Source organism: Betta splendens, chromosome 6, assembly GCF_900634795.4.
Source record: "Betta splendens chromosome 6, fBetSpl5.4, whole genome shotgun sequence".
NCBI lineage: Eukaryota > Metazoa > Chordata > Actinopteri > Anabantiformes > Osphronemidae > Betta > Betta splendens.
The window spans coordinates 19,429,463-19,455,520 of NC_040886.2; the positions used below are offsets into that span (position 1 = coordinate 19,429,463).

At 45.6% G+C, this 26,058-nt stretch overlaps 3 protein-coding genes and 1 long non-coding RNA gene across 9 annotated transcripts; 1 reads left to right on the forward strand and 3 right to left on the reverse strand.

Annotated features, from left to right (window-relative positions):
* Positions 1-1,068: 1,068 nt before the first annotated feature.
* Positions 1,069-13,017, reverse strand: lsm14aa (LSM14A mRNA processing body assembly factor a). 4 transcript variants are annotated; one of them, XM_055509972.1, is made up of 10 exons: positions 12,725-13,017; positions 8,949-9,112; positions 8,726-8,873; positions 5,702-5,908; positions 4,897-4,977; positions 4,360-4,542; positions 3,884-4,049; positions 3,195-3,233; positions 2,838-3,069; positions 1,069-2,261 (listed from the first exon to the last, which is right to left on the reverse strand). In XM_055509972.1, exons 1-10 carry the CDS (start codon positions 12,843-12,845, stop codon positions 2,238-2,240), a joined length of 1,365 nt encoding a protein of 454 aa, XP_055365947.1. In that variant the 5' UTR covers positions 12,846-13,017; the 3' UTR covers positions 1,069-2,237. The 4 variants fall into 4 exon arrangements, with proteins under 4 accessions (XP_055365947.1, XP_029008627.1, XP_040927213.1 ...); XM_029152794.3 differs by having other exon boundaries at positions 5,585-5,908; XM_041071279.2 differs by lacking the exon at positions 4,897-4,977 and having other exon boundaries at positions 12,725-13,016.
* On the reverse strand, positions 9,119-12,225 carry LOC114856916 (uncharacterized). The gene is made up of 3 exons (XR_003786150.3): positions 11,208-12,225; positions 10,846-11,023; positions 9,119-10,664 (listed from the first exon to the last, which is right to left on the reverse strand). It is a non-coding gene; the product is annotated as an uncharacterized LOC114856916 (long non-coding RNA).
* LOC114856913 (transcription initiation factor TFIID subunit 4-like) lies at positions 12,492-22,415 on the forward strand. 2 transcript variants are annotated; one of them, XM_029152790.3, is made up of 16 exons: positions 12,492-12,631; positions 13,466-14,650; positions 15,132-15,292; positions 15,745-15,828; positions 15,904-16,086; positions 16,177-16,299; positions 16,382-16,471; positions 16,558-16,749; positions 16,916-16,991; positions 17,262-17,367; positions 18,090-18,259; positions 18,353-18,483; positions 18,572-18,697; positions 18,791-18,847; positions 19,428-19,550; positions 20,835-22,415. In XM_029152790.3, exons 2-16 carry the CDS (start codon positions 13,528-13,530, stop codon positions 20,994-20,996), a joined length of 2,907 nt encoding a protein of 968 aa, XP_029008623.1. In that variant the 5' UTR covers positions 12,492-12,631; positions 13,466-13,527; the 3' UTR covers positions 20,997-22,415. The 2 variants fall into 2 exon arrangements, with proteins under 2 accessions (XP_029008623.1, XP_029008624.1); XM_029152791.3 differs by having other exon boundaries at positions 15,132-15,274.
* LOC114856915 (BTB/POZ domain-containing protein kctd15-like) lies at positions 22,402-26,045 on the reverse strand. Of its 2 annotated transcripts, XM_029152797.3 has the most exons (6): positions 25,634-26,045; positions 25,393-25,513; positions 24,218-24,393; positions 23,999-24,143; positions 22,942-23,244; positions 22,402-22,862 (listed from the first exon to the last, which is right to left on the reverse strand). In XM_029152797.3, the coding sequence occupies exons 2-6, from the start codon at positions 25,417-25,419 to the stop codon at positions 22,701-22,703; spliced, it is 813 nt and encodes a 270-aa protein (XP_029008630.1). In that variant the 5' UTR covers positions 25,420-25,513; positions 25,634-26,045; the 3' UTR covers positions 22,402-22,700. The 2 variants fall into 2 exon arrangements, with proteins under 2 accessions (XP_029008630.1, XP_055365950.1); XM_055509975.1 differs by lacking the exons at positions 25,393-25,513; positions 25,634-26,045 and adding an exon at positions 24,466-25,061.
* Positions 26,046-26,058: the final 13 nt, after the last annotated feature.

Genomic DNA, 26,058 nt, shown 5'->3' on the forward strand with positions numbered 1-26,058 from the left:
CCCAGTCTGCTGCTAGTTTGATCCAGTTTATAGCTGAAATACTTCAGTTTGGTTTACTGCCATAAATTTGGTCATAATCACAAGTTATGATGATGCATTCATGTTAATAAAGTAAAGCAGCTGTTGACCAGTGAGTGCTAGTACTGAGACAATGCTAAGCTAACTCCAAATTAGTCTGCGCAAAGCACAGCAATAAAACATCAAAGGACTTTATTTATTTCTAATGTGCTTTATTAGTGCTTAACTTATAATTGCCACAGAAGAATTTGCTTCTTTGAAAATCTGGATTGTGGAAGATAATCGGTTACAGATCAGGGAACTGGGACCACTGTGAACGCACCGTCCTTGTCTACCTGGAATCAGATTTGGACACAGCAAGACGAAACAGCAGCAAATTCATAACTGTTTGCATGTTCTAGATTATTCTGCCTGGAAACAGGAGCCTGCAAAAAAACAAGTACATTAACGCAACCCAACTCCACAACACGGTTTCATGATAATCATGTATCTCTGTCTTAAAACTACTTCATTAGATCCATTTGTCCAATAGTTTAGAATCAAATGATTTTTATTCATTGCTTCTAACTTCATACTTTTGCTTCAATGATGTCTTTCAGCCTTTACATGACCAGGCCACACGCTGCACCACAGTAGCTTCTCGTCCAAAAGATGTCGTCAAAGCAACCAAACATTTCACAAGGAAATGAATGCAACTCAAAATGACTTGGTTCTCTTGAGTTCAACAGGTGTGTGCAATCCGTTTGCTTTGATCAAAGAAAATGAAGTACGTCCTGAGAGCTGTTCTGTACTTTAAAGGGAGCTTTGCTTCTATTTTAATTCAATTTTAGACATTAAAACAAAGAGTGAGACAAGATAAAAGAGATCTGAGAAGCGATGAAAAGAAAAGCGAGTAATTCCAAGCCAAGGTTCCCGTGGTTCCACTGTCTCTAATGGGGAATCAGTTATATTCTCCTTTCATAAACAGTATGTGTTTATCACCTGCAACATCATCTCTGAGCAGAACATGAGGTCAGGCGAGAACAGAGGTTCGGAGTCCAGACACAAACATTTGTCAGCAAAGGTCAGATGGTTTTAATGTGGAGTTTGTAACAGGTGGAGAGAAGCCAAATGATAGCCTGACGAATACTACCTTAAACAGCTTCTTACAAAAGTGCAGTTATCAACTACAGCGGATTTCAAATGTCCAAATAATAAAGAGTTCAATGATCCGTCTACAGACAAACTGCTTAGATCAAATCTGTCACACTTGTAGCATCTGGGACTGGAGTCAACCTGCTTCCTGCAGACGTCTGCTTTCACAGACACTGTGTCACAGATGATCAGTAACGCGCAATTTAGATGCACGTCATGAATTTGCAAAGTTTAAAGGACAAATATATTGAACGTTTCTCCTTAGTCTAAGATTTTACATGAGTCTGTAGTAGTTTAGGCATTTCAAACCTCCCACATGCTGAAACCTGAAACCAGTTCATATATTTTTCACTGACTTTTAAATCCGTGTTGGTTACACTGTAGTTAAACCAAACAACCACAAAACTCAATTGCACTTTGTTGAGACAGATCCTAGTTCTGAGTCCGTACACATGCTCCAACGCCGTTAGAATGAAAGGGTAGACCGATTCTATTCACTTCATCCACCAGTTGCCTTTCCATGAATCTTTAGGATTACGGAGTTTCCTTTGAACGGAGAACAACCAAATTTAGGGCATTTTTTCTTGAGCAGCAACAGATGAAACCCTATTTATAATAGCTGTAAATTTTCTTTCAGCATTAGAAGAAATGGGTTCGACAGCATCAAATCTACACACAAGCAGAAACTGAGAGAACACTGCAGAGAGCAAGTGTTGTAGAAAAATACAAGTGAAAACAGTGCGACTTAGCCCACCTCGCCCATAAAGCTACGTCAGTGACATCACAGTAAGTCAGATACAGGGCGAGGCAGAGAATTCATGGCAAAACAAAAACATCCCTCTAGAATACAACATTTACACATTATTTCAAGCCACCTGGAAATTATTTTGTACTTTTAAATGTTGTTCTGATAAACTGTGTTGTCGTCTCAACCAGGGAAAGGAAACGTAAGTAGCGTTCAAGCAGTCTACCAGTGCTGGTGACAAATAGACAAGTAGTAGACGTCTTCATTAGTTTCAGTCAGAACTGTTTGGTTCCCACTGTGAAGCTGTTCCTCCGTTCTGCAGAATCGTCATCCTTTGAAGCTACGCTGCCACTTTGTTGTCCTTCTGAAAGAACAAAAGCAGATCAATACATTCTTAAACAGCAGCAACCAAATGAATGCATCTTTACCAACCTCAGAAGCACTGAACTTTAAACTGGCCAGGGGCTTCCATTCACTGGGACATGAACTCAGTGACTTCATTTGACCAAAGGCTTGACCTTCAGCCTCTAAGTTTCAGGTAATGAACCAGTTTGAGATTTCCAGCGTCTGACCTAGCTTCTAATCATCAATTGTGTCCTAAACATTCAGTCAGAAAATCATTTCCTAACCAAACAAGGTTGGGTCCTACACGTCTTTGTCTACTACTTGAATCCCCCCATATCCTCGGTGCAGACAGATTTGGATGATTTAAATATGATAAAAACGAAAAGTATTTACTTGCCAACCTATAAACCAAAGCAGACCTAAATGGACTTCAATATGTGAAAGGCTTTATTCCTTCACATAATATCAACTCTTCTAGGAAGGTTTAATGGAAGCAAGTCTGAAGAGATGCCCACTACAAGACCATGTGTGCCCGTTTTGGTTAGAGTATTAGAGAGTCTGTTCACAGCGTATTTACACATGAAAAACCTTTTACCCTGTAAACTGATAAGTCTGAGAACTCTCTGCCAGCGTGGTTTCCTCTGTAACCTCCTCTGAAGCCTTGCGGAGGCCCAAAGGACCCTCTGCTAGCAGCACGGCCCCGACCGCCACGGTAGCCCATCCCACCCCGTCCACGGTAACCTCCACGACCTCTGCCCTGGCGCAGGGGGATGCCGAACGTTTCCGCGTTCATCCTCCTTTCCTCGGCCCAGGTCTGCCTCCGGTCCCTGCAGGACAAACAATAGAGGAGGTGAAGAGAAGATCACTTGTATCTAAGTAAACCGACACAGATTCTCTAAACCAGAACATGCTGACAAAAAAACCTTATGACCCATACATAAGACGTACTTACTGTGGGAAGCCGGAGACACCAGACTTGTCATTTGCTTTCCTAAAGAAAAGAAAGAGTCAAACAGTTGACAGACAGCAGGGCTCCTCCACCTAGTGTCTGATACTCGACCCACTGAGCCACCGGCTGTCCGTTTGGCTCACTGGTCCTGGTTAACGCCTTACCATCTATCTAATTACACAAATTACACAAATCTAATTGGACAAAGGTGTTGGTTCCGCCTTAAGGACAGAAACACCCACAGTCATGGAAACAACTTGACATTGACAAAAGTTACTAAAAATTACCCAATGAAAATCAACATTGCTTTTGAATTGCGGCTCAACAAAATCATAAGAAAAACAGAAACAAACAAACCACAAAGATTCAAAAGTAATGCCTGGTTCTCTTTCTTACATTTTCAGTAACTTGTCAGTTTCACGTTTTTTCCATGGCGACTCTGGGGCTTCCTTCATTAACTGAGGGAACCAACACTTTTGCACATATGTGGAAACGCATATATAATGTTCATTACTTTCAGAAATACTATTATTGCTACTCTTTGCCAAGTCGTTTGTCTTTGCTTTTTGGGACTACACAAGTTTACTGTTATGTGATTATTATTCAACCTTTCATCTGCTGTGCAGCTTGGTTTTTTCAGGGGTTGGTAATTACCTCAGACCTTCTACTACTGTTCATCTGTGCTCTTGTACCTGGAGTCGTCACAGGAGATGTTGTCAAAGAAGGACTTGGACTTGTCATAATAGCAGTTGGGGCCAAGTGGGTCACATTCGTCTTCGGCGTTGCCCTCACTGTTCTGAGTTTCCACCCCAGAGTCGCCTTTATCCTCTCCATTCACCACTTTGTCAGACTTCTCATCTGTAGGAGGGGAATGAAGAGTCATGCTTGTCATGAAGACAGGCTCTGATCCAATCTCTACTTTCTATACACCCAAGTCTGACTTTCACCAGTTATTGATTTATCATTGAGGGCGTTATTTGTGTTTAGTCTGTGGACAGACAGATGCAAGGTGCAAGGAAGTAGAAAGTGAGGAAGTTTTAAATTATTGACTGGAATCAATTGAAAATCTTAAAAGTAGATGCTTCACTCAAGTAGACAAAATGATTTATACTAAAAAGAAATATTGAAATTCATCATTTCCTTCAGATCTAGGTTTTTTGAATGCTACCTTTCAATTTCAACTTGCTCTGAAACTCTTTGTCAATCTCATCCTTGTTGAACTGGGCATTGGCGCTCTCAAAGTCAAAATCTTTCTCAAACTTCATGGGTCCATCTCTGCGCATGTTGAAGCGCCCTCTGCCACGGTGTCCTCCCCCTCGACCACGCCGATTAGCTGGCACACCTGCAATGACTGATTACACAATGAGAGGTTATTGGTCATGTTACAAAGCAAAGAGAAGACAACTAGAAAACAAGTTACACAGCAACACATGAGAAAAAAAAAACAAAGCAGACGTGTATGACAGAGTAAGCAAAGCTGTAAAACAAGCTTGGCTTCACGTTAGATTCAACACAGTCACTGAAATTAAATCAGTAAAAAGTGTACAACGTGTCAAACTTCAAATGTTCACTAGCAAAGAAAAACACATCCAAGACAACGACCAGAAGCTGTGGGCCCCACTGTTTGGCAGGGAAGTTTGACAGGCATGCAGAGTTTTAATGGGCTGGTGCAGATGGTTTCTGAGCGACTGGGTGGGGTCTTAACCTGTGGAACGTTTACTGGTATCCCTGCCTTCACATCGTGTCTGTTCAGACTCTGGTTTGGGGACTTTCTGGACATCCGTGCCTGGAACAGCAGATTTATTGAGTCTTCCAAGACAAAATCATAGGTGACGAGCAAACAGTAGCATTAGGCCCACGCTTTGAAAGGTTTAAAACTTACACAGCTTCTACTATAGAGGAATATGAAGCTTGACTGGTGCCTCATTCTTGAGATGACAATGAGACCGTGAGCGCAGAAATGTTTGAATGAATGACATTCATTAAGTTTGACTAAGTTCATCTACATGGGAAAAGATTTCTTCATTAACCACATTTTATTGTTATTAAGCAAACTGGAGGCAAGCAGACCGGATCCCCCAATGTCCAGCTACATTCAACAAGTAGCGAAACCCTTTGACTTTACAGCAAGTCCAGATGCCAGGAGTCAGACCCAGACAGAAAAGTTCAGGGTTCTCAAATGAATGCATATTTTCATGCTGTCGTCTTTTATTGACAACAGCAAAACGACAATAAAGCTTTACAACCTTTTTAGTCATGTGATTATCACATGTTCTCTATTTGCATTATAAACAATCACAGGATTTTCATTCTTTTCTGGGCTCAGAAGCTCTGCCTGCTCGGGAATGAGGGTCGTGGTGTAACCTCATCAGCAACAGTAGCACAGGTCTCACCTGAGTGACTAAAGACAGAGTGGGGAAGACCTGCGGCAGAAGCCCTATCGATAGCAGTGATGGTTCGGGGTGCAGACCAGCCCTGGCTGCTGCTGCGGCCTCCCCTGACAGTCTCACCCCTCCGCGTGTCCATGCCATCTTGGTTCTGGGTTTTCTGGCTGCTGTGATTGGTGCTGGAGGTGGCCAGGCGGCTCTGTGCGGGGCTCCTGCGTCCCAAGCCGGGAGCTGGAGCTGTGGCGGTTGTGGTGGTGGACGGAGCAGTCTGCAGCACTTGCTCTAGAGTGGGACTCTTGCTTAAAGTGTCCAGGATGGGGCTTGAACGACCTGCAGGAAAACAACACAGATTAGTATTCATGCAGGTTCAGTTCAAGAAATATGAGTGACATCATTCAAATGAAGAGAGATATAACTCCACCAAACAGATCCATGACCCAGTGCATCAGCTCAACAGTCTGACGGACACCAAGTACTGTACAATGTGCGAGATGTAGATTTGTTACATTATTTATGATAGTCTGCTTGCTGTCGAAGTTGTGTCAGAGTGGATATAATCGACAGAATCTTCGCCTGATTTCTACAGTTTACTCACCGCATAATAATTGGCGACATTTGGCACTGCTAAACACAAGATCTCTGTCCAAGAAGACGCTTTTATTGAATGACTTCTTCTTGTCACGTTATCTGGACATTCTGCTGCTGACAGAGAACTGGGCGAGAGTAGGCGATGACGCGTTCTCTGAACTCCTTCCACCTGGCTGTTCATACCTTAATTCTCCCAGACAATTGGGCCGTGGTGGAGGATTGGCTGTGATCACAAAAAACTGTCCGCTGCCGCCAAATCTTCGCATACGTTTTGCAGCTTTAAACTTCAGTTAAGTACTGTATATTAGAGCTGCATGTATATAATATGGACTTTTTAACTGAATTTTCTGAATTCTTACCAACAATCAAAACAAAATATGACTGCCTTTTAATTTTTTGGGGACCTTAATATCCATGTCTTCTGCTCAGATAATAACCTGGCCAAAGATTTTAAGGATTTACTTGATTCATTTATCTTCTCAGTTTGCGCATGGACCTTCACATCTGATATTCACAGGCTTAAATCAAAAATGTCTTCTCCCTGGATGTCCTTCTGACCACGCTACTTATGAAAGTGCTCAGTGCTATCGGCCCCTGGCTAACCATATTTTTAACTCTTGTCTAGATTTAGGGGTATGCCCAGTCTCTCTTAATCATGCTACTATTTCGTCCACTTCTCAAGAAACCAAATCTTAGTCCTATAGAAACGTCAAATTTTAGACCTTTTTATGTAAGGTTCTTGAGAAAGTTGTGTAATTTGTGAGTAATATCCTTGAAAAATTTCAGTTAGGGTTTAGATCAAGGCACAGCACTGAATCTGCCCTTTTGAAAGTCCACAATGATATCATGTTATCCCTGGACAACAAAAATTCAGTTATTTTAGTATTGCTGGACCTCATTGCTGCATTCGATACAGTTGATCATAGAATTCTGATTTCTCGCTTTGCTCAGACGATGGGCTTCCAGGGAAGTGTACTTAAATGGTTTGAATCTTACCTGACTGGTAGATCCATTTCTGTTACAATGGGAGATAGCTCATCATCTTACTCTCTTACTCTCCATTGAAATATGGCGTGCCTCAAGGTTCTAGTACTAGTTCCAATGTTATTTTTGCGATACCTTCTTCCGCTGGGCTCTATTCTGGATAAGCATGGGCTTTCGTATCATTGTTATGCAGATGTTATTCAAATATCTCTCCCACTTGGCACGAAACATGGTTCATTTAAATCACTTCTCTATTTGAGTGACATCAAATCCTGGATGACTCAAACTTTTCTTTTATTAAATGAAGCTAAAACTGAATAGATTCTATTTAGAAAAATAGATGTTATTTGGTTTATGTTGCACTGTTTTACAGTATTTTAACAATATGATTTATTCAATGTATTGGTTTTAAATTGGTTTCCTAAGCTAGGTATCGTGTTGATTACTTTTGCATTTAAATTATTTCAAACCTTCTATTTTAACTGGGAAGTACTTTGGTTAACCTGTTGGTTATTGGAAAGTGCTATATAAATAAACTTTGATTTGATACATGTTATTTTTTAATTCTGCACATTTTGTATTGCCTGCTGTTTTGTATCTTGCCGTTTCATCGTGGCTGCTCTGGCAATTTAATTTCCCCTCTGTGGGATGAATAAACTTTATCTTATTTTATGAGAAGCAAAACAGTGAGATGCTTTCACACCTGTGCTGCTTAAATGAAATTAACGGTTTGAATCAGAACATCCAGACTATTAACTTAAAGCTTTAACCACCATGCAGTCAGTCTGCTGGCAGCTGTGCCTAGTAGGTCTACAGAACTGTGTATGCATTATTTATAGCAGACATCTTTGGCAGAAATATTCTTATAAAAACCTCAGGTTACAATCAATAACCCATCTATTTGAACAAAGTAATTTTTTATAGTATCATTTACACAGGTGGACAACATTGTGTGTACATGGCTGTGTCAAATGTAATTTGGTCCCACCAAGTGTGGTGAGTAGACACTTTAGCCTTTGGTTACAAGGGTAACTAGAGACCATGAATCAGAGGGAAGACCAGGACCTATGGCACTGCTGTGACACTAGGCAGCGTTTGTGTTATTCACCAACAAGGAAGCTGATCGTCCTGCATGGGGAGGCACATCAGGGAGAGAGAGCAGAGAGGGCAACAGCCACACCAGGTCCTTTAAAGGCACCATTTTGCCTTTCATTGCAACAAACTAGCTGGGAACCAAGCTGTGATGAGTATCATTACTCAAAAAAAAAAACAAAAAAAAACACAAACATAAAACTGCAGGCATTCAGACCCACAACAAACGTACAAACAAGAGCAAAAGTTGTGTTAAGTGACAGAGATTTAGCAGATGTAAAAATAAAAAGACACAACCACATTCACAACCATTTATAGACTAGCAGTAGAAAGGCAAAGCCTCAACTGGTTAAAATCACACTGACAACATCTACCCCTGTTTTCTGTGGCACCACTGCCCCATAAAACACTGAAATACTTTCGCTTTCATAGTTATGAACCACAAAAACAGAAGCAGTTTTATTAGAAAGTCAATGTGCTTACCGATACTAACAGCTCCAAACTGAGGGGAAACCAGGGGACTGGTGGTGAACTGGTTGTAGGCAGGAGCTGCAGCACGGTTAAAGAGTCCATATGAGCCAGCAGACTGAAAGGGGGTAGGGGCAGCAGAAGAACTGGAGCCCATGGACGACTGAGAAGGAAACAAGATGGTTATTGGTTCTGTACAGAATCAACAGTTTTACTCGCTTCCCAGATGGAAAAGTACCTGGACAATAGCAGGGTCCTGAGGCAGGGAGCATGTTGGTTTTGGTGGCTCACACACAGTCAGATCCTTGATGTCACTGCCTCTGAAGATGATGTACTCAAACGTGTCATCTCGGGGAGGGATGGGTCTGTCAGTGGGTCGGTCCTCAGTGCCAAAAGAACGAACTGAGGGAACAGGCTTTAGTTCAGTTCAAGTGCTATTTTGAGTAAAACTGAAATTATTGGAGGTGATTTTTCACATTCTGCATTTACACACTGTATTATCAAGCATTACAATGTAAATACTTTGAATGAGTAAAGTGTTACTGATGCAACCAACGTTATACACCACATGTTTACTACTCTCGTTCGCTTCAAATGGTCATTTAATTTTACTGAAGATCTGCTTTACATCATATAGAATTTATTGCCCAACTTTTTTACAGAATTTTTTGTTTGATGTCACAACCACAGATTAAAATATAACTTTAAATCACTGAAGAACGAAGTTAATTTAGCATTTATTAACCCAATAATTTCTAGATCACAGTAGCTTTTCCTAAAAACTCACTTTCTTCTTAGTGTGAAAACAAATGCCCCTCTGTTAGAAAGTTGTCTCTCTTACTGTTTATATGCAAACTTTTTTCCAATTTTGTTGGATTTAATTTTGTAAATCAAATGGTTACCAAGACAAACTTCTGACATGTGACTGGAATAAATTTCTTGCCTTTCAACTAGGGCTGCAACAATGAATCAATAATAATTGATGACGGAATTTTGTCGATAATGATTTGCTGTTATTAGTCGGGCTGTTAATTATCTGGTGCAGCGCGACTGTAAAATAACATACCGGCTGGTGAAATGCCGTAAAAAACAAACCAAGCAGAACCAGGAGAAAGGCTGTGCCCCAATTTCTTCATATGAGCATTGAATATCAAACAAAAGACAACGTTAACCTGTCAACCACAAAACAGCGCAACAAAGAAAAATGTCACAGATTTTTAATGGGGGCTGACCAAAACGATTTTGGGTAGTATGTAAGAATGAAGAGACACTCAGATTCCTCCATATTATCTATGCACAGAAATTATCATTCATTCCCCTGCCAAAGTCTTCTGACACACCTCAGAAGACTTTTTGCATCGGGCTCACAGCCTACAACTTGTGCTTTCATGGTTTCCTCTGCACCTGCGTCCCAACAATGGTCAGACTGAGAGGGGCGGAGCCAGCCTGCTGGAGCGCAACTGCTCGGTCCGCCATTGTTTTTTTCGCATACCCGTACAGCACTAATATTCAGTGGTCAAAGGTCCCGCTGTAGATTATTTAGACAGCGAATTCTACAGCACAGTCTGATATTCGTGGTTAGTTGTATGAGCCAGAGTACAGCGTGACGAGTTACACCATTTGGAGGAGGACGAAGCTGCCCTGTAAAAGACAGCCGAGAGCCAGATGCACCATGTCTCTGCGCTGAAAGAAGCACAAATGAATTTAACAGACAAACATTCAGACACTGCGTTACATTTTTAACAAAATTATATATTTGAGTGTGTGTTTGAATAAAAGACATTGTAAGTCGCAGCTTTTTATTATGACTCAAAGCACAAAGTTGTTAGAAAGCCACAGATTCTTCATTTAGCAGAAACCCTCTTCTTTTCTTTATCTGCTGTTAGTGGCTGGAAAAAACAAGACGCTTGTCCCTTCCAAGAGCCTGTGACGATACACGACCAGTCCATATTGCCTACAAAAGGATGAAATAAATTAGTATTCGAGTTGCTACCAGCCAGGCTAATGCACAGGCTAACGTTAGCAATGTAAGCTATCGCTACTCCTGACAGTCCAAAACACAAGCAGCAGCTCTTAACTGTACTCAAACTTTACAGCGCAAGCTAAAACAATAAACGGTCGAATATATTACTTACTCAGTGCTCATTCCACCGTTCTGTCCCGGTTGTTTTTTTCTAGTTTGTCCTTGGCCTTGTTTGGACTACTACTATGTTTACAAGAAGTACAAAACAAATGGTCCCTAACACACGTTCCCCCGTCAGCAGTACTGGCACTTCATCCCAGAGAAATCGGCAGTGGTGAAGCCATAATTGCCTACAAAATGAAGTAGTAATATTTAATTAGTTGCTGCCAGCCAGTCAGAGCTAATATACAAGCTAGTGTGAGCAACATAAGCTAACACTTCTTCAGACAGTCTAAAACACCATAAACAGCAGCTCGCAACTTTACTCAAACTTCACAGCGCAAGTAACAATAAAAGGTTGAATATATTACTTACTCGATGCTCATTTGACCTTTCGCAGCTCCTTTATTTGGTCTGTCCAGCAGTTCGGAGACGCAATGCATTCGGCCTTTGGCTCTGCCCAACGCCAGGTCTGGGCTCTCTGCTTCAGGATGCCAGTGCAGCCTCGCCCTCCTCCACACGGCGTAACTCATCGGCGCTGTACTCTGGCTCATACAACTAACCACGAATATCAGACTGTACTGTAGAACTCGCTGTCTAAATAATCTACAGCGGGACCTTTGACCACTGAATATTAGAGCTGTACGGGTATGCGAGAAAAACAATGGTGGACCGAGCAGTTGCACTCCAGCAGGTTGGCCTCGCCCTCCTCTCAGTTTGACCATTGTTGGGGCAGGTATAGAAGAAACCAGGAAGCACTAGTTGTACTTTTTGAGCCCACGGCAAACCATCTGCCGAAGGCGTCTTATGGCAGGAATAAATCATAACTTGCATAGAACTTATGGAGCAATCTGTCCCTTCGTTCTTAAAAATATTACCCGAGGTACTTTAGGTCAACCCTATTGAAAATCGTTGAGGTTTTCCTTTCAACGGTGCAGACACTAAAAGTAACAGCAGTGTTAAAATATGACGACATGGTTTTAGTGGTTGTCACTGTTGCCTCGGAGCCAGAAGGAGCCCAGGAGTCTCTGTGGAGTTTACACGTTCTCCTGTCACATTGCCTTGAGCTGCTGCAGACCTTCACATTGGAACAAAACTCTGTGCTTGCTTTGTTTATTTATATTTTGTATATTAAAGTTTTATTATTCAAATGCTGGATGTTGTGTTTTCTTTTAGATTTAAAGAGTCAAAATCAAAATTCTGTTAAAAAAACCCTGATAAAAAAATTAGCAAAACATCAAAATACTTTTTATTTTTTTATGCGATCAATCAAAAACAAATCGACAGATTAATCGATTATCAAAATAATCGTTAGTTGCAGCCCTACTGTCAATTGGCCAAAACAAAAGCACATTCGTTAATTCTTGGCCGCTATCCGTAGATGAGGAACAGGTGAGCGAACTGTGACGTTTGGCTGAAAGAGAAGTAGTCTGAAAACTGAGCGTGTATGTCCCGACGTTTTCATAATCTTAACCGTCCATGTTGCCGCTTAACACCCTCATGCTAAGGTTAGCTAAAAGTTGAAAAGCTGACTCATGTTACGTACACCGTTTCCACTAAATCTGGGAAGAACTGCATTAGAATGCTGCCAATACTGACTTTGCACAGTTTTAGTTATAGTCTACAAGGTAATATGTTAATTGACTGTTCGTGGTAAATATTGTATTAAGATTAGTATGCTCGCAAAGTTGCTGCCTCAAATTGGAACGCAGCATCTGTCACTCTGACTTGTTTTTGTTCGTGGGCTAACCTTAGCCATGTCTGACGCCATTTGACTCGGAAATTACAAACTCAGCCCGGTAGGTTCATTTCAACGTGAATATGTGCAACACACAGACGACGATTACGACAACAATAATCGACCGCCGATGTAGCAACATTAGCCACGTTACCTTTCGCTAGAGCGACGGTGGAGTTCTCGGTGTCGATGGTGTACAGGATTCCTTCATAGCGAATCTCGGCCTTCGAAATTAGGCTGATTTTGCTGCCAAGATAAGGCGTCCCACCGCTCATGGTGTCTCCTAAAACTTAGAAGAGTTACTAGACAACAAAACTGACGCGTTGAACAAACTTTGCGTCGATTAAGACCAACTAATTGTTGGTAAGACGTCCACGGTTTGTTTACGCACTGTTCTCCCTGCTACAACATGGCTACCACCTCCTCCATCGAAGAGCTGTAAGCGCGGGGGCTAACGCGAACACACAGTATCGCGAGGTCACAGTCCTCAGTCAACTGTAGCGCTTTGCACAACAGAAAAACACTGCGCTACTCTACATGCATGTACGCATATATATATATATATGTGTGTGTGTATACATATAACGTGGCTAATATTTAATATATTTCATACATACACACACACACACACACACATATATACATGTACATATACACACACACACACACACACACACATATATATATATATATATATATATATATATATATATATATATATATATATATATATATATATATATATATATATATATATATATATATATATATATATATAAACTAATATTTTACAGTATGCACTTGTCGGTTTATGTGTACTGTTTTGTTTCACTTCCATTTAATGGCGTTATATTATAGATAATCTATTTGTTCTGTTTCTGTGCTCAAAAATCAGCCGGATCCTCGGCGCATGCGTACATTCTATGATACGATTTGCACAACGGTCGAGCATCAAAGATGGCGGGAGCCTCCGACCCACTGGAGGACATGCTCTTCACTGAGGTGGATGAGAAGGCGGTTAGCGACCTGGTCGGTTCCCTGGAGTCACAACTGGGCGACCGAAAGTCTCCCGCTGCTCCATATTCCGACGGAAAACGGGAGGCAGCTCCAGCCTCCGCAGTGCAGTTCTCTGAGAAAGTGCGCGATCCAGTGGGGTCTCTAGAGCAGCCGCAACAAGGGCATCCAGCCGTGGGGTTAACCCAGGAGCCGGGCGCCAATGAGTCCCTCTCCGGTAAAAGCCTCTCCGTCTCTACCTCCTCTGTCACTGCCGCGATTCCCGTCGGAGCCGGGCTGCAGATAGTTGGAGCAGCTCCTTCAGGACCGGGACCCGTAACTTTGCCCAATCAGCCCGGAGCTGCTAGCTTCCACCGGGCGCCTGCCGTGGGTCCGAGCGTGGCTCCCAGCTCCACTGTGGCTCCGGTGGTGGAGCCTCTCGGGACCGTTTCTCCTGGACTGCAAAGTTTAAACGGCGGAGCTGTGAAGTTGGTGAACTCGCCCGCCGGGACCAGCACGGTTATAAGTTCTGTGACTCCGGGGGGGGCCGCGATTCTCGCGCCCATGGCTTCACAGCTTGGTTTCTCGGTACCTCCGTCTTCAGCGGCATCTTCCGCTGTGGGTTTGCAGAAGCACCCCAGCCCGGGTGCCAGTGTAGCCCAGAACGGGGTGGACCCCAAGGCCGGCCCATTGGTGACCCAGGGTGCCCCATCCGTCTCCACCTCTCAGGTCCTGAACCACAGCAACCCTCTGATGCACACCAAGATGCTGGTGCCCAGCCTGCCCGTGTCTGGGAGCTCTGTCATCCTGACCAGCACCCCTCCTCCATCAGTCCAGTCCTCCATCAGCCAGGCTCAGACTGGTACCAGTACTGCTGGGGTGAAGCTCTCGGTCAACGGCGTGGCCCAGCCTACACTGGCTGTGGTCAGGCCGCCCGGGACTGCTACCGTGGCCACCTCCATCCAGCAGCAGAGACCTGGACTGGTGGGGAACCCCACACGGGCGGCTGCCCCTCAGCCTCCGCTGGCTGTTCGGCCGCAGCAGCAGACCACCATCCAGCTGCCCCCCGGCTTCACCATGCCTCCTGGTAAGATCGCACATGGAACATAGATGCACCTGAGGGCTTACCTGTTGATATCTATAGTCACTGATCTGTCTGGTGTGTCTTTATGGTCTGAAGTATGACAAAGAGAGGTTTTAGACACTAGAATCACAAAGGAAATCCATAAACTGACAAAACAAACCCAGCAAATCTCACTGAGCAGCACCAGGAAACATTGAAGCACAAAACCCATTTGGAACCAGGCTTGGGTTGGGCCAATGTAGATGATGGAGACTAAGCCTAGGGACCCGTCTTCTTGTCACTTAGTGGTAAACAAAATTAAAAAAAAAAACTCTAAATGAAACACAGACCTGCATAGCAGACGCAAACGGAAGCTTCTCATTTCACCTGTAACTTCGCTGCTCTGTGGTCAGGGTAACGCTGTCAGCCTTGTTAGGGTTCAGCAGCTCATTTCTCTTCAGTTCTGTCATAGGAATGAACTGACAAACATTTCCTTCTCCTCCAGGAATGGTTCTGGTCCGTACAGAGACGGGTCAGCTAGTGATGGTCCCTCATCAGGTCCTGGCCCAGGCCCAGGCCAAAACACAGCAGGCCCAAGCAGTGGTCACCCAGAGACCAGCAACACCCACGGCCGGAGCCACCATAAGGGTCAGCACCGCCACCACGGTGGGTGTGGTGTAGAACTAGTCAGAACACTGACAGATGTAAACAGGTCCAGTTTTGTGCTGCATGAAGTTTGATGTGTGAGATGTTAAGCAGGTGGTTTAGCCAAAATCAAGCCGGCAGCCATAATAATGGCCTCTGACTATATCATGTTGGTGACACAGTCACATGGAACACTGGAATCATAACTTGACCTCTTTCAATGGGGTTTGTTTTTACTTTTTTTATTTTCTAATTAATTTATTTTAATTACTGATGTTTAAAATGCAGCTGTTCATCTTTCACACAGTAAACAGTAAAGGAATGTTTCAGAGCCACAGTCCATTAGGACAGGAGCTAAGACCACATTGTGAGCAGAACCCAACCGTGTCCAAATCCCAGCAGTCACCTCAGCATCTGGTCCTGGTAAACAGTAAACGCTAAAAGTGATCCTCAAAGCTGTGTTCCATCTGCAGGCTCCTGGGACACCTCAGACCATTCGCCTGGCCTCCCCAGCTCAGACCAGGATGGTTCAGGCTCCCGCCACCACCACTGTACAGGTAAGTTTCTGTTGCCTGGCTTGTAAAATAAAGTTTACTCATATTTTAATCTGGCCTGTTTTGTGGTTTCTGAAGGCCATCACCGTGGCTCCAAGTGGAGCAGCTGTCAAGATGACCACCCCTCAGAATGCCCAGACTGTGATAACAGCTGGGGGGACATCTGCAGCCAAACCGGCGGGGGTCCCGTCCACACCGGTGAACAGCACGACCCCCACTCTGGCCGCCACGCCACCTGCCAGAGTCACCGTGGTGTCGCAGGTGGAGAGACCGTCGGACACACTGCACAGTTGAGGTGGTTGGATCTCTGTCTCTCGTGGTTTTAACTTTGTGAATTGTTGGTCCTGACAGGAAATGCAGGAAAATGTGAAGAAATGCAAGAACTTCCTTTCCACGCTTATCAAGCTGGCATCCCACAACTCCCCCTCACCAGAAACCTCCAAGAACGTGAAGGCCCTGGTGCAAGACCTGCTCGTGAGTGAGCTGCCCTAGTGAGTTTCCCTGCAAACGCTATTTAACAGTCAGTGTCATGAGCCGTGTGCCTCTTTGTGTCCAGGATGCTAAGATCGAGCCAGAGGAGTTCACCACACGGCTGCAGGCTGAGCTTAAGTCTTCTCCACAGCCCTACCTCATTCCCTTCCTCAAGGTACCACCTGCACTGTCAAACCATCACGGCCCCTGGAATCCTGACAGGTGGACCCATGAACACTCACAGACGTTTCTTCTCCACAGAAAAGCCTCCCCGCCCTGCGCCAGTCTCTCCTAAGCAGCCAGCAGTCTCTGGTCACACCTGCCCCCAGCACCTCTGTGCCTCCCCCTGCTGCCCCCGGCTCTGTCACCACCACCATCAGACAACGACTGCCGGTCAGTCCAGCTGGTGGCGCCGTCAGACTGACTGCTCCAGTCACCAACACAACGGCTCTGGTAAGTTTCAGCAAAAAAATGTAACCACATAATATCTCAAAGAAAAATAAAGAGTAATCTACTCTTTATGTAAATGACAGTTGATCAGGTACTCAGAACCAAAACGTGAAACAGCAGCAGTCTTAAAGGTGAACTCTGGGTTCTGTTCGTGTCTTCTCTCCTCCAGGCTGTGGGCAGAACTGGGCTTCAGACTGTGCAGCCTCGTACCCCTGTTGTGATCGGCCCAGCTGTCAGAGCTCAAGGTGAGTCCAGGTGTTTCCGCACTTATACCTGTCCTGCTTCTGTAGTATTAGTTTATTACAATGTGTCTGAAACACAGCTCCAGTTATAAAACATGCAAAATGTCTTTGATTTCCCAAAATAAATAAAATAAATCCTATTCTCATTTTTGAGAGTTGCTTCAACTCAAACTGTCGGTTGTGATTAGGATGAGCTTATCTCAGTTTGAAATATGAATTTTGACACACTGATCTGAATCTAGTTAATTTCTGATAAATCTTTTTTTTCCCCAGCCACACTGGTGAGGGCACCCACAACCATTATTAGCAAAACTCCACTTCACCTGGCAGCTTCAGCCAATCAGAAGAAACTCAGTGACCCGGGGGGCGGGACATTCAGGTGACGTATCACCTCATAAAACCACAATTTTTGTTTAGTAAATATGAATAAATGCTCTAGTGCTACAAACATTAATTAGAAATACACACTAAAAATGCAAATTCCTTTGTTACAAGATCCAAAGATCCAATATAGAACTTTTAATGCGGTTTTTGTAACTTTTTCATCCATCTGCTCATTTAAAAGTGACCACACTATGTAGAACAAAACCACAATGTGACTGTCCTTTTACTTATTGTTCAGCTTTTTAAATTATGCAGCCATAATATTACTTTAAATATAAGCAGATGGGTAAATAAATTCTGCATTCATTTATTTAACAGTCTCAAAATATTCACACTTTATTCTGTTTTATGGTCTGAACTTTCTGACTATTTAAGACTCTCTTGTAAAGCTGTAAAGCTACAGTCATAAAAGGTAATACTATGAGCTGCAGCTCACACTGTTCCTGTAAACATGACTAGATGACTTTAAAGTCATTATTACTTAAGCAACCTCAATAATATTCTGACATGTCACACTATTCCATTTTGCCTCAATTGGGAACATGTGGTTTGTGCAACAAGCCACCAGGGGGCAGCACAGGCTCACAGCTCTGCGTTTTAGCCTAAATCATGAGTGAAATTGGGGAAAAATACAAAATGATGAAGCTCAGTGCATAATGATGTTTTTGGTGTTCTTTATGTGTGAAATGAATGAATGCCTGTTTGTGTTGACCTCAGAGACGACGACGACATTAATGATGTAGCGTCCATGGCTGGTGTCAACCTCAATGAAGAAAACGCCAGAATCCTTGCAACCAGTTCAGAGCTTGTTGGCACAAAGATTCGCTCATGTAAAGACGAGTCCTTTCTGCCCCCTGGCCTGCTGCACCGCCGTGTCCTGGACACAGGTAGCGGCTCACGCTGAGCAATGCTCCCAGAACCACATCCTTATGGCATGAACGACTTGGTTTGACACTTGAGCTGCTTGTTTCTTTCCTCAGCTAAGAAGTATGGTGTGACTGAGGTGCCGCTGGATGTGGTGAACTTCATTTCTCACGCAACCCAGTCCAGGTTGCGCTCCCTACTGGAGAAGGTTTCAGCTGTGGCCCAGCATCGGACAGACGGCGGGAGGGTAGGGCCAAGCATCCCATGATCCATTCATGAAGTCTGGGGCTGATGCAAATGCAGCTGGATTTTACTATCAAACTGTTCTGCTGCAGGATGAAGAACATTATGAACAGTCGTCAGACGTTCGCTCTCAGCTTCGTTTCTTCGAGCAGCTCGAGCGAATGGAGAAGCAAAGGAAAGATGAGCAAGAAAGAGAGATCCTGCTGAAGGCGGCCAAGGTGCCAAAACCCGTATTTATTGAAAGACATCATTATTTTGTTAGGTGAACTTAATTAACCGAAGGTTCTCACACAAGAACCTTTGTCTTCCAGAGTCGTGCTAGACAAGAAGATCCAGAACAGGCTCGTCTGAAGCAGAAGGCCAAGGAGGTGAGGTTCCAGACCGCCCCAGTAGTGGAGTAGCCTTGTTCTCTGGGTTAAAGGTGGTAGTGACAGCCTGCCTACAAACACACTGGAGAATTTTTCATTCTGTCGAGTCCATTGTTCCTGTTTGGCTTTGGTATAAATGTTACCTCCACATGCAGCTCCAATATGAACAAGACTCTGAGGCTCTGCACAGGTTTCACAGCTGAGGTGCCACTACTGTCTGTCTCCTTCCTGTTTAGGACCTGTCTCCTCATTGGGTCCAGTTAGCTGTTTAACTAGAATGTGACAATTAACAGTTACAGGCTTAAAGTGTTTTTCTGTGTGGAGCCACACGGATTAAGACAGACTGAGACACCAGGAGAGTGTAACCAGTGCCAGTATGCTGAAATAGGAAACGTGGGCGTCATATCGCTGTGTATGAACTCCACCAGCTGAGCCTGAACCCCAGGGCAAGTTCTACTGTGGTGTGTGGGTTCTGAAACGATGAATGAAACACTGGTTTTCAAGTGCATGTTATAATGAGCGGAAAACTAGTCCCGGTGACCCACCATTGATCCTGTTCAACACTGTTCCTCCTGCACAGATGCAGCAACAGGAGCTGGCTCAGATGAGACAACGAGACGCAAACCTCACAGCCCTTGCAGCCATTGGGCCTCGCAAGAAACGCAAGCTGGAGTCACTGGGAGGATCTGCAGCTGGTGCTGAGGTAAGGGCTGCTTTTTAGTGTTCAGCCCCTCCCTATCGGCACAAATAATTAGCCAGAGTCAATCAGCAGAACCTGCAGATGCACTGGATTGGTCAGGACGTCAAATGAAGGGGAACACTTAAATTGTGCTGCATCAGCACCAAAGGGATTTCAGTGTATCTGGAGCTGATCCAGCTGCTGCAGGTCCATCTCAAACAGTACAAGTGTAACAACTACTAAGTGCACAGATCGCCACAAACACTCAGGTTAGGGACATGCTAAGCTAACAAGGGCAGTGTCCTAGTGTGAACCTAGCGCTGCCACAGTCAGATGCTACAAACATCCCTCCTACTAACTTCAGTGGCTCCTTTTTTGTCTAATCTGCCTTCTGGCTCCTGACTACAGGCCTGATCAGGCTCAGAGTCGCGTCCTCCCCCGCGGTCACAGGCCTCGCCTTGTTATGTAGAAACACAACCAAGAGCTTTTTAAAGACTCCAAGAACAACCAGTAACGCTGGGGGAGACTAGCAGGGTTCTACAGGGTCAAGACAGAGGAAGTCACTGGTTCCTGGTTCAGTGTCATAGTGTGAGGGAACCAGCTCAGCTCCAGCTACCTTGGGGTCAGGTTCCCTCCTGTGCAGGATCACCATACGCCTGGTCGGTGCTGCATTCAGTAAAACCCACAGTTGCACAGCAGTTGGAGGACGAATAGGAGGAACTGGCAGAATCACAGCTGTGCCTCTCATCTGTCTGTATCTGCTCGGCTCCTGGAACCAGGACTCATTCACTGTCCTGTGAGCTGTTTTTTCACAGTAGGTGGACACGATCCACACCAGAGTCCAAGTAACGTCCCGTTCCGGGGTCAGTGAACCTGCTCTGAACTGTGTGTATACTCGTGCCGGAGCAGCAGCAGCGGCGCCGCCCAACCCTGCAGCACCGCTGTTCCACAGGTGTGGCAATGCCCCTGCAGGCCTGGAGCTACTCTGGGAGAGATGTAACATAATGACAATGTTGCCATGGTGATACAAGTTCCCACTATTGAAAACATGAAGTTCTGATAGACAGCTTCACAGTTCAAATACATCCTGCCCTTTATTGAAGTTCTGGCCCGGTTTAATCAAGTATCCTTCTGTGTGTTTGTTTGTTTTTGTTGTGACCCGTCCGTGCTCAGCAAAGAACCTGGTTCTGAGTTTGTCCAACTGTCCATCAGACTGCAGCTGCGGGTGTGAACGGTTCCATGCAGTGGCTGCTGGGTCGTCTATGAAGGTTTATGGTTGTATCTAACTGTCTTCTCTGTCCCCTTCAGGTTCCGTCGGGTTCGGGATCGGGTTCGGTCATGCCGACCTCCTCTCGCCAGCAGCTCCGCCAGCGGATCACACGAGTTAACCTCAGGGACTTCATCTTCTGTCTGGAGCAGGACCACACCACAACCCGCTCTCTCATGCTCTACAAGGCTCTGCTGAAGTGAGGGTCCAAATCACAGACTGGGTTCCCCTCTTCAGTCTCTGCAGCACCTTTAACCTGCTGTTTGTCTTTTGGACTCTTTCACGTCTTTGAAACAGAGACTCCGTTTCAGCTGCTCCACATTTAAGACAACTCCTCTGACCCAATTTCCCTCTAACGACCCTGGTCGCATAAGAACGATGAGTTAACTCGGCTTCTCTAAGCTGGAATCATGTTTTTAAACACTGTGTGATGGTATGTGGTCACGTCGTGAAGCCGTTTCCGCTAATGATGATTTAAATAATTTGTGGCGTTCACGTTTGGTCTTGGACACAAAGGGTTCAGCTGCTCTTTCAACTCATTTTAATTCTGTTGATTATTGCTGATTGAATACAGCTTCATTGGCTTCGGCTCGTAGGACGTGTGGCTCCTGCTGCTCCAGCAGAGGGAAGCCTAATGCTTAACGTTTTACACAGAGGAACTATGTGGCGCGGTTCTCGGTGCTGCTCTGACAGGTTGGTGGTAGCTTTAATGGGCCCCTTTGGTGTTACCGAGCCATCACGCTGACACTCACTAAAGCTTTTTTAAACTGAGAAGAGTCCAAAGCAAATGGCATTTATAGTTCAGCTGGACTCTGACGGCGTGGTCCACCAGAAACACTGAGGTGGAGTTGAACCTCCTAAACAGAAAAATGTGCAGATCTCAAACCAGGAGTTCATTTTTATTAAGTTTGCCCATAAATAAAATCATTTTAGGGCTTTTATTCTTCTGTTTTTAATGTAGCTGGACTTAGCTCCTGTAAATCAGCTGTTTTATGTTCTTGCTAAACAGCTGTAGCTTCATACTGTCTCAGAGTCTTTATGCTAAGCGGCCATAGCTCCATACTATCACTGTCTTCATGCTAAGCTAACAGCTGTAGGTTCATATTGTCTTCTTAGACTTTCCCTAAATGTTGAACTGTTCCTTTTAACACAACCTTCTCGCCACAGGAGCTGGTTCTCCTACAGACAATGTACTCACTCAGGCTACTTCATGAACGCTAACATTCCCGCAGTTTCTTCTCATCTCCATTATGTGCTTTCACTTTCAGCTCAGCCGTACTCATGAACCATTGTCAGTAGTTAAGATGCAGTTTGGTGTCGACAAGTTGGGAAATGGAGCTTTTTAAGGCTTGAAATATTTTCTCCCTGGTACCGGGCATTTGGTTTCTCTAGTCTATAGCGGTACCTGCTCACTGAAGCTGTGGTGTTCGTACTGTATATTCAGTCCATCTGGGTCCTCAGCGCCCAGCTAGGTCTCATCGGTTAAAAGGACAATTTTTGCGATTATTTATATTTCCTACATTCTGTATTAATCCTGAAGCCTTTCAGGAAATGCAATTTTACAGTTGTTTGTACCTTTGCTAAAAAAATGCAAGAAATAAAGTGAAGTGGTTTTGATGTGATTTTATCATGTAACTAATTTGATCATCTGCGTCAACAAAAAAAACCCAAGGGTAACACAAAGTAACAAATTGTTAAATAAACATTTTCAAGATGGCAGCTTCATATAAAAAAGTGGTGGCGTTCCACACGCTAATTAATGACGATCTGCCCCTCGTGTCCAGCTCTGAGGGGTTTTCAGGTGCATCATTGTCAGGCTCCAAATGAGAAGCTCTGTGTCCGTCTGCGCGTCAAGGACCTAGAGAGTTAGTGGAAAGTTTCCAGGTCCTCGATAAAGTTTGTGCTTCTTAGTCCAGAGGCTCTTGTTTGATTCGGATCGGGGTGCTGGTGATAGACTGGCTGTGCCTGAGGTCGCGGCCCAGGACGTACTCGCTGAACTGCGATGAGTCGACTCCGCCTCCACTGGATGCCTTGATGCAGAAGCCCTTCTGGAACAGACGCTCCAGAACCTGCAGACGCAGACGATGGATCTGTCTGTTCACGATAGAATCTGATCTGTGCCACAGCAGGAGTAAAGATGGCACTGACCTGCACCGAGTTGAGTCTGCAGTATCCGTTGAGGGGGAAGCGAATGACGTGGGTTGGGTCCTGGTTCCACCCGGCATTCATAGAGTTACACATGATGTCTCCAGTCTCAGGGAAGATCTCCTCGATTAGCACTTTCTCCCCGCTCAGAGCGATCCTCTCGCCCAGGTCGGGTGTGACTCGAACCACCAGACACTCACAAGGTGCCACCCGCTGGGCCTCACGCTCCACCTGCCAACGCTCCAACTCCCGGATCATAGGGGTCAGCTGGTAGTACCGGGCCTCCTCGTAGAGCTGGGGGAAATCCTGTAGGGAAACGGGACCAAAGTAAGCACAGCTGTAACGATTCCTGCTGAAAACCACAGGTTCAGGTAGATCCAATCTGTGTCTGTTTTAATGGTTCATGGCCTGCAAGTTCTGTAGAACCTGCTGAGATACACAGACGGCTGATGAGAAGCTGCTGTTGGCCCCAGGCCTTGCTGCATCAAAGCCTCCTCCCCTCCTCCCCCCTCCCTGGGATAGATGTGTTTTAGAAAGCGGGTCGTGTCCGCGAGGCGTTTTCGTCGATCTGAGCAGAGCAGCAGAAACGCAGGCAGCACTTGCTCACTGCACAGATTCAATATGGCTGCTGACAAACAGCGCTTCAGTAAAACACACAGTGGTGTGTGCAGCCGGCGGCTCGACGCCAACTAGCGTAAAAATGCTATTTGCTCTGACGGCCCAGATAACGAGGGGCTCCTGGATCCATTTTTGCATTCTAAACCGTTTGCTCACTGTTCCTGACCCGCAGATGATCCAACATGTATCCCACAAGACCGGATCAGAACCAACACAAGACAAGAGGACTAAGGCTAAATCCAAGAACCAAGACCTAAGACAGCAGTAGAACAACCAACCCAGACCAGAACCACCCCGTAATCATTTTCTCATACTCTCCAGCACTGGACCAGAAAACGACAATACTGGTATCAGAGGTTCAGTCGCTGCTTTGTTCCTGTGTCCAGTCAGTGTACTATCTGGCCCATTTAGGTTGATTCTGATGGTTGTGTTGTTCCAGTACCTGGAAGTCTTCAGGCAGCAGCAGTCTGCAAGTGCGCAAGAAGCTCAGGATGTAGCGGAAGATGTCTCCATCCCTGTCAATGAAGTAGTGCTGTTTCAGACTGTCCAGCACGATGGGCTCGGTTCCGTTGAACAGACGACCGATCCTGTGATACCAACAGAACGATTAGAGGTATCAAAGTGCAACTCGTCCCTGGTGCCATCACACGCACGTCCTCACCTGGACTCTGGGAATTTGGTGAGCGTGGCCAGGCTGCTGGTGTACATGTGCCCGCCCACGTCGATGTGCACGGGGGCGTTTGCCTTGGTGAGCTGGGCGGCAGATGGGATGCCCTGGGCCGTCAGCGGGGACACAGGTGAGTGGCTCAGCGACATCCTGGACATGCTCCGCCCCTCCTGTAAGAGGACAGCAGGTCAGACACACCTGGGACAGTCAGGTTTGACTCCGTTTTTGAGTGTTACACAAACCTCCTCCTTATTTCATTAGACAAGTACTGTACAGACAGCTATCTGCGCCTCGAACCCATCCCCTGGGGAGCAGTGGGCCGTCACAGTGCAGCACCTGGGGAGCTAGTGTCTTGCTCAAGGACACATCTAGTGCCAGCGGTGAGATTTGAACCAGGGACCACCTTCTTCCCAGGCTGAGGGTCTGCTGGGCGCTCAATAGCTGCACGCTGTTCCTACTGACTTTAAAAGTTTACTGTTTTTGATGCTGTTACACATCACATTCAGGTACTTTATTGTAAACCTGACACGTCTGTACATTAAAGAACCCTTCTGTCCCAGGACGTGGCTGAAGCTGTTCTCAGCTTTTTCCTCGGTACCACTGGATGGAAGGTCCACGGGGGCGGAGGGATGGAGACGCCCTGGAGCCTGTGGCTGCAGCCTCCGCCCCCACAGCCCCACAGGAGCCGTGGAGCATGAAAGGTGTAGGCCCGCGGCGGACGCGCGGCCCGGGGCCAAACTGACAGCTCCCCCCGCTATCTGGCTGCTGGGCGGGACTCGGTGCGTTGAAGTTTGAAGAGGCCAAAAAACAATCGAGTCAATAATGAACTGGATCATATTCTCTGCCGTGTTCACAACCTGCATATCACTAACGTCTGCCACAGTGACCCGGTTCGGTCCGGTTCGGCCAGCTTTGCTCGTGGCACACTTCACGCAGTGAAATGCGCTAAATGAAGGCAAAGCTCCAGTTTAGTTTTTGAACAATTCCACGGGACCGAACTGAGCCGCCGGTTCTACGCAGACAGGAAATCGACGAGTTCTGGTGTCGCTAATTTAAAAGCACAGATGAAACGAGCTTTCGTGTGAATCACAGCGCGTGTTGACGAAACGCAGACTTTCCACTTGGAAACTTAGAAAGTTGAGGGCAAAGGCTGCGGGTTCCGCTCTTACCTGGGACGACACCGACACAGAGGACATGAAGAACGGCGTCTGTCTGCTCCGTCCGGGTTCGTCACGTCGGGTCGCGGCTGCGCTCCGCTTCGTCTGCGTCTCTGTGTCTGTTCTCACGGAGCTGAGCGAACCAAGAAGAAGAAAGAGGAGGAGGCTCAGTTCCGCCCGCGGCCCCACACGCCCCGGGGCCGGGATTAGGCGACAGGCAGTGACTCGGGGGGTTGTTCTGCTTTTCCCTCACCCCGTTCGTGAACCGAGCCTCGGTCTGTCATGGGAGATTAGACTCAACCGAACGGAGCGGATCCTGGTGCGTCCATTGAAAACCGGTCGGTGCCGTTCGTTGTTGCAGAACCGCTGCTTTCAGCCTCCTCCACGTCCACAGCTTTGGTGTTTTACCAACATCAAACATCCCCATGGCTCTGGAGTCAAATGACGTGGGTCGTCACGCATTATTCGGCTGCAGCTGCCCGCGGCCAAATGCGCCATTTCAATTATTGCGCACTGGTGGATGGAGACGAGCGCCGGAAGGCTGCGCATACAGATCTGCGTTATTTTCCTCGTTTGCCTTGGTGAAGAATTAAAAGCTTCACGCAGCTTCGGGTTCAGAAATAGAAAAAGCTTGATGCCGAGCTCCGAACCGAGCCCTGATTTGTCTGCAGCACCGGC